Source organism: Rhincodon typus, unplaced genomic scaffold (assembly GCF_021869965.1).
Source record: "Rhincodon typus isolate 14 unplaced genomic scaffold, sRhiTyp1.1 hic_rhity00002627, whole genome shotgun sequence".
Taxonomy (NCBI): Eukaryota; Metazoa; Chordata; class Chondrichthyes; order Orectolobiformes; family Rhincodontidae; genus Rhincodon; species Rhincodon typus.
Window position 1 is genome coordinate 1 of NW_025968265.1, and position 7939 is coordinate 7939.

The 7939-nt window shown below is 37.4% G+C and overlaps 1 protein-coding gene across 1 annotated transcript; it reads left to right on the plus strand.

Moving 5' to 3' along the window:
* The first annotated feature begins 682 nt into the window (after positions 1-682).
* Positions 683-6724, plus strand: LOC109938869 (TAF11 RNA polymerase II, TATA box binding protein (TBP)-associated factor). The gene is made up of 3 exons (XM_048593296.1): positions 683-1080; positions 3345-3441; positions 5980-6724. The coding sequence occupies exons 1-3, from the start codon at positions 898-900 to the stop codon at positions 6108-6110; spliced, it is 411 nt and encodes a 136-aa protein (XP_048449253.1). The 5' UTR covers positions 683-897; the 3' UTR covers positions 6111-6724.
* Positions 6725-7939: the final 1215 nt, after the last annotated feature.

Sequence of the window (7939 nt, forward strand, 5' to 3'; positions counted from 1 at the left end):
CGATCTTTTGATCTCTCTGCCTATAAATTCTGTGTCTGTGTGCTTCTCTTCACTGCACCTGACGAAGGAGCAGCGCTGCAAAAGCTTGTGATTTGAAGTAAACCTGTTGGACTATAAGCTGGTGTAGTGTGACTTCTGACCTTGTTCACCCCATTCCAACACCAGCACCTCCACATCATGTTACTGTTACTCCAGAATGTTTACCTATTTTCTTATCTTTGTATTACAAGCCTGATCCACTTCCCTAGTATAGCAAAAACTGTTAATACGTCATCATCTGATTGATATAAATCTTTTGAAATCTCATTCCCACAGCTAACCAGATAATATATCGAATTTTGTTAATGGATACTAAATGTCTAGGAGTGAAAGGCAAATGGGTGTTGTGAACTAATTGGTTAATTGTATTAAAATGTGTATCCAGCAGGTTGTTCTATTTTTCCTTTGTTTCATTTGGTTCACTTTGGACTAATTAGACTAATTTATTAGAAGGATATTCAGAAAGTATATTAAGCAGGATTTGCCAAAAGGTATTGGGTTTTATGGTGTGGTTGGATGAAATAAAACTTAGTGCAAGTGTATGCCTGGACACTCTCTAAAAGCATTTAACTTAGAGTGAACAACATGACTGCATTTTTAAAAAAGCAGTTAATTGATAAGGACTACTTTTGAAGCATATTTTTTGCAAGGAAATATTTTTCACAATGCTAAACCTGTTAGACCTCTCCTCCCAGGAAGTAGTTAGAGAATCTGTTGTGAACTTCTAATGCAATTATGTCTTTTCTTAAATAAAACAAACCTGAAATTATACACAGTATTCTACATGTGGTCTTATAAAAGCCCTGTACAACTACAGCAAAAGATCACCAGTTATATATTACATTCTCTTTGCAATAAATGGCAACTCCTGTTAACGTTAACTTTGACAATGACAATTCAAAAAATTCACTGAAGCCAACATGTATTTTAAAGGAGTTCTTTTATTTTAACAGGATCCTGGTTTCGTCCTTTTCAGAAGAGCAGTTAAACCGCTATGAGATGTATCGTCGCTCTGCCTTTCCCAAAGCTGCCATTAAAAGGGTTGGTTACTCTTCATCAGACTGCATTTGTTAGATTTGCTATCAGTGTTTTAATTTTTAAAATCCATTCAAATACAAATTCACATAATTAGAAAAATGAATAACAGTCTAAAGTTTTTAGTCTTTGGCTTTTTTCCAACTGCATCCAGTTTTTAAACTTTCAACTGAATCTGTCTGAAATTCATGTGGTAGCAGAGAAACATTGTGAAAAACCACAAAGGTGAATTTCTTTGCTAACCCAATGTAGTTCAAAAGATACTATTGATGATTGTGCCCTGGTTATTTTATGACTAGACAGTAAGATTGCAATATAGAGTCTGGGATGTGCGTTTTTTCCAGATTTCTTAATAGCTGAGGGAAGGTGAATTTTTGCGAAGCAAAACAGATTAGCATTAGTCTAGGTACATAGTGGATAAGCACTCCATCCTTTCATTTGGGACATGGATTCAGTTCCAGTCCGGATTTTTACATATACAGTGGCATTATCCTATTAATTTATGTTGTGAAGACCCAGCGTGGAATCATTGCCATGACAGACAATGAAATTTGAATTCAATAAAAATCTGGAATTGAGAGTCAAATGATGACTCTATCAATTGTCAGGAAAAATAATTGTTTCAGTAATGCCTTTTAGAAATCTATTGTTATTACCTGACCTGGCCTACATGTGACTCCAGACCCACAGCAATGTCGTTAACTCTTGACTCTTAACCACCATTGCTGTGGGTCTCGAGTCACATGTAGGCCAGGTAAGGTAAGGGTTTCCTTTCGTTAAGGACGTTAGTGAACCAGATGGGTTTTTCCTGACAAACAATGGATTCATGGACATCATTAGATTCTTAATTCCAAATATTTATTTAATTCAAACTCTTAACTGGATTCAGGATAGGCAATATATGCTGGCTTAGCCAACTGCACCCAGATCCTGTGAATGAATTTTCTAAAAAAATGGTAATCTTACTTTATTTTGAGTGAACAAGCTGTAGAAATATGATGAGTTGTCACCTATATCCCAATGTCTCATATGACAGCTGGGCAGGTGCACATAGCAAGAGACAAAACTGGCTTTGCTCAATATAGATACCATAATAGTAGTGTAAAGTTGGAATTATGGGTTAAGGCTTCATTTTCTCTCCAATGCCAACATCAGTGCATTGGGTTCACATCAATGCTAAACGTGTGGACTGTGAACATACTGTCAGAATCCATGAGGAGAGAGATTTAGGGAGACAACCCATATCTTGGCAATCTGCTGGGTCAGGTCCTGGGGCCAGGAAATGGGCCACGAAGTTGTGCTGATTTGGTTTGAATAAAATGGATGAGAATGCCTGGAGAATAAAACTTTTTTTTTTAAACTGTTGCTATGTATTCACACTAATAGAGTCCTTTCTCCTTGTAAAAAATATTTAATTATTTACAGGTAACTGGGAACTGTATTGTGGCTCCTTTTAGGTTTTTAAAACTGAAGGCCTAGGCTAGTTTGTCTTGATTTCAAGACTAATACTTGACTATTTTGTTTGTATGTTATTGGTAATTAAATAAATTAGTTTGAGATTTAGCATTTTTTTGGGATGGAATTTTTGTTGCATGAACGATTTACAGTGAGGTTGAATATGCACAAAGTATTATCTTCTATTGTGGCATGAGTCCACCCATAACAAAATGGATTGTAATGTCAAGGTTGGAGGAGTATTCAATTTGCAAATTGTTATTACAGCATTTTAGAAAGCATACTCAGGGGGAAGCGATGGCATAGTGGTATTATCACTGGACTATTAATCTAGAGTCCAGACATCATTCTGGGAACCCAGGTTCAAATCCCACCACAGCAGGTGGAATTTGAATTAATTAAATATTTGGAATTAAGAATCTAATGATGTCCATGAATCCATTGTTTGTCAGGAAATACCCATCTGGTTCACTAATGTCCTTACCAGAAGGAAACCCCTACCTGGCCTGGCCTACATGTGACTCCAGACCCACAGCAATGGTGGTTGACTCTTCACTGCTCTCTGGGCAATAAATGCTGCCTAGTGGGTGACACCCCTTATCCCATGAATAAATAAAGAAAAAAAATTAATAGAGACCTTTGTGGTTCTGCAATATTAGTTTTTTTAATGTGTGCTCAAAATTTACTAAACACGATAGATGGCTCTCCATAGTAGATAATCTTAGCGGGCAAGGATTTGAAGAAAACATTAGTTACAATTGTGTATTCACATATCGTAATCCAGAATTTGAGGTTTTTCCTGTTCTTTCTTCTAGCTGATCCAGTCAATCACAGGCTGCTCGGTATCTCAAAATGTAGTGATTGCCATGTCTGGTATTTCTAAAGTCTTTGTGGGTGAAGTAATGGAAGAAGGTAAGTTCAAAGAATAGAAGTTGTAAATGCATCAAAAGCAAAGGTAGGAAGGCCAACTTCCAAAATTTATTGTTCAGTGGTTTGATGTCTGATAGTCCATGTGCAGAGACGAGATACGAGATTAGGTCCAAACTTATTTATTCACTTCGCTTTATTACTTGCATTATTTTTGAGTGCATCTATGATTACGGATAAGAACATAAAAGAACACAAGACATAAAACATTGAAGGTCGGAAGCCCCAATCCAATGTACATGTAGCAACTGTGCCTGCTTCAATACTGAATTATGCTTAGCATTTTTCATTGTTTGTCTGACAATTGCTTTACAATTAGTATAATGTCAAGAAAATGTGATATCCATTGGGAGAAATGCATTTGTACATCATGTACTGGCTGGCTTGCCACAGTCATGTGATCTGTTCCTTGGCTGTAAGTGCTTACACAAGTTTATAGCAGCTATTAAACTATCTGTATTTAAGGTTTTAGCAAAGATCTGTAGTTTGGATTGTGGGTGAGGTTGTTGACTTGCTCGTCGAGCTGGCTTGTTTTCACTAAGATGTTTCGTCAGCGTGCTAGGTAACATAATCAGTGAGTCCTCCAATGAAGCAATGTTGTTCTACTCCATCTGGAATATTTGTACATGGTATACAAACCCATATAGAACAAAACCGGAAATGACACTGCTCACCATAACAGACCGGACAGTGTAAATTCCAAGCAGAGCAGAACAATATTGTTTCATCGGAGGCCTCCCTGATGACGTTACCTAGCATGGTGAGGAAGAGTCTGAACAAAAACAAGCCAGCTCGCTGAGTAAGTCAACATCCTCAAATACAGATAGCTACTGTTTCATGTCATGTATCAGTTAATTGAATATTCAAGCGGAGATTTAGTCTCCTGGAAAAGGCTTTTAGATGAAAGTAAAATAAAACTCACGAGGATTTACATTGCTGAAGCTGATTTGTTTCTGTAGATATTTTAGAATCAACCTGTTCAGGCTTTTGGAGTGAGTGGGACTCGAACCTGGGTCTCCTGGCTCAGAGACAGGAACATTACTACTGCACTACAGGAGCCCTCCGAATTTGCTTCTGTAAACTGTTGATAGGCATTGAAGCTACAAATTATGTGCAGTGCAAGGAAATACTTTAAATATAATTAAATACAGCTTTATCTCAAACTACCAGCTCCTTGCTGTATTTTTAAAGAAAGACACCATCTGTGTCTTTTACTATGCCAAATTGTATAGTAGCTTATGAACAGAATGCTGCAGAAAATCTAACTCAGCACCATGTGTGGAGAGAAAGTGTTCAACATTTAAGTTCAATACGACTTCAGAACCGAAAGATGTTAGAAATTTTTTTGCCTGACCCACAGATGCTGAGTTTCTTCAGCATTCTGTCTGTTTCAGATCTCCAGCATTCTCAGTATTTTGGTTTTATACTTATCGCAGCATATCCATTGTAACTGTAGTGACTGGTTGCTAGAAAATGGGTGCACTGTTCAATTTCTAGGAGTTTCTCTTCCTAAGAAGACAAAGAACTCCAGAAACCTAAAAAGTGCATAGGTCGTTTGAGTAATGCAGTCCTTTTTTCATTCTGAGGAGGGCCAGCATTTATTATTTGTCCCTATTGCCCAGTCCCTTTCCTGGGATGGGATTCAAGCCAAATTCTGAAACTTCTTCTTTGCGGAAAAGAAAATTAACTGCATATCAAAATGAGATTGCAGGTGCCTTTCCCAGCTGTTTCCATAAATTTGCCTCTATCTGGGCATTGGAATTATCGTAGCATAATTATGAAGGAGCCTCAGCAGCATTACAACAATTATTGAGCATCTTGCTTTCAAAAGCCTTTCTCTTACTGTTTTAGGTTTTCAGCATCTTATAGTCTAATCCTATACCATGTAGTTATCAGTAACACATTGCTTTATAGTCGTCAAACAGCAGCCAGGGGCATAGCCCTTTGAAATGGATTTGCATTGCCTAATTGTGAGAAGCCTGTGTGAGTTCCTGTGTGGTTAAGGATGAATGTCTATCAAGCCTATTATTGCTGTAGGGTATCAGCTCCATCTCCCAGCCTCACCTCAGCAATTTTTTCCATGTTAGTGCTAAGTGTATCAGCTCTTCAATGTTCCTTTGATTCCAGCACTTTGGCAGCCTTCTTATCATAGATCTTGAGCATTCCAACAAGGGCAAACAGAAATCAAACGTGTGAGTATGCTATCAGAGACATGAAAAAAAATGTACAGGTGGCAGGATGAATAGATTCAAGGAAGGCAAGTTACATAAATGTCTCAGAAAACAAAGGATGAGAAATAAATTTGCTTGTCTGTGCCATAGGAGATAAACTGGCATCTATAAAATTTAATTGGAAAGAGAGTGGAGAATTATAAATAGCAGTTGAGCTAATTTGACTAATGAAGCGTTCACCTTTAGGCATCTGTGCATTCTGTGGGATTCTGTGTATGACATGCAGCAGAATGTTTGTTTGTGTTTTTCTTTTGTTTAAATTGATTGTTTTGACATTTTTTTTTTGAAAAAGCTCTGGATGTTTGTGATAAGTGGGGAGAAACTCCACCTTTGCAGCCAAAGCACATGCGGGAGGCAGTGAGAAGACTTAAATTACGTGGACAGATTCCAAACACGAAGTACAAGAAGGTTTCATTTCATTAAGAGGAATCCAGCACCAGTGAACATTGCCACTATATGTATAGATTTGAATGTACATGGAATATTTTGACTGCATGTGTGGAAGCTTGTTTTCTTCTAAATGGGTCAGCCTTAAGTGCTGTTACTTGAACCAGATTTCCAGTTGTTACTTTGATCAATAATCTTTTTCAAATTAAAAGGGAACCAAAACATATTTCTGGGATAAGCAGTTTTCTAGAGTCTATTAATGTTCAGCAAGCTGTTGACATGCAGCAGACACTAGTGACGAAAGATTTTACATTGTGGCCAGTACATCCCTACATTACACACAGCCAAGGGGGAAAGAGAGATCCTACAATCAGCTGTTGAACTTTTTTCTATATATGTAGATAGGTGAACATTTGTAAATAAAAATTAGAAACTAGATGTGCTTGTAAATACAATCTGGGCAGTTCAGATTGTAACAGTTTTATACTACAAATAATGTGTTTTGGATTTATGCACCGAAGTAAGTAACAAACAAGTTGCCTCATTGGGTATTTGCTTATCCTACAAGTCATTGTATTTCATTGTTTCTGATGTAATGTACAAAATATACAAGATAAATAACCTTGATAATAAAGTCCATGCACAACTCAGTAATAGCTGTGACTTTTTTAAAAAATTGCTGTCCACCTCTTGAAGAAATACTAATTATTAAAAGATGAAAATTAGCAGAAATTATGAACGTGGAATTAAGTTATTTTGCCGTCCATAGGAGAAACTTCTAAATTTGTCTTGGTTTTTAAAAAGGTTTGTAGCAGGTTGTGGATGAGGTTGTAAATGTGCTCACCAGGCTGGTGTCTTTGATGTTCATGTATCCTAATGGTCTTCTTCCAGTTTAGCCTATAATGTTTTTCACAGTCCTTGCATGGTTTTTTGAACTGCGCAAAGCAGAACAGCAGCACTTATGCAGAGGTTTTAAAAGGAATGTGCTTTTTTGCGTATCTAATCTGCTGTTACCTCCACAACAACACAGCCAGCCACACTAGCCCCTCCTCGTGCACGTCAAAGACATATCAGAGATGACCTCAAGACTACTCTGACTCCTGGATATCAGGATAGTCCACAAACCAATAACCCCCTAGAAAAGCTACTGACGAACGTAAAGGATCCCATACCCACAACCGATAAAATCAACGTAATATACAAAATTCTATGCAAGAACTGTGAGAAACATTAACATAGGCCAATTTGGAAGAAAACTGGCAAAGATACACTAATACCAACTAGCCACCAAGAGAGACAACCAATTTCATTGGTCTCAATACACACACTCAAAGGAAAAGGACACAAATTCAACTGGGACAACACATCCATAATACCACAAGCCAGAGACATGCCAGGAAATTCTTGGAGGCCTGGCATCCAACCAGAACTCCATCGACAAACACTTTAAACTGGACCCGCTGTACAAACCACTCAAAAACATAACCGGAGGGGATGTCAACCACTCCAGCAAACAGAGGCATAGAAATATCAAGCAGGACAGAACACCAATGCTTCTCCAGAGGCTCGCTGATGATGTTACCTAGCAAGGTGATGAAACGTCTACAATCAAATGTACCGGCTCATTGAGCAAATCTACGACCTTATCTTGATTTTGTCATTCGAGGCTACAATTACATGATTAAAGGCTTCCTTATCTCTACTTTAAATCAGTTTTATATAAAGTTCAAGTTAAAAATTATGTATTATTATGACTAACCCAACACTTAAAAGTAATGAAACATTTGTGAATAAATTTTATGTATTCCTCAGCTACAGAAGGGAGGGAGGATACGTTTTACTGAAGATATACATAATCAAGGAGT

Bases quoted from the DNA above. Each gene is read 5' to 3' on its own strand.
- LOC109938869 (XM_048593296.1), top strand. From the start codon at position 898: ATGGCAACTCCTGTTAACGTTAACTTTGACAATGACAATTCAAAAAAT. The intron at 1,081-3,344 runs GTTGGTTACTCT...TCTTTCTTCTAG, and splicing joins CCAAAGCTGCCATTAAAAGG to CTGATCCAGTCAATCACAGG. The intron at 3,442-5,979 runs GTAAGTTCAAAG...TTTTTGAAAAAG, and splicing joins GGGTGAAGTAATGGAAGAAG to CTCTGGATGTTTGTGATAAG.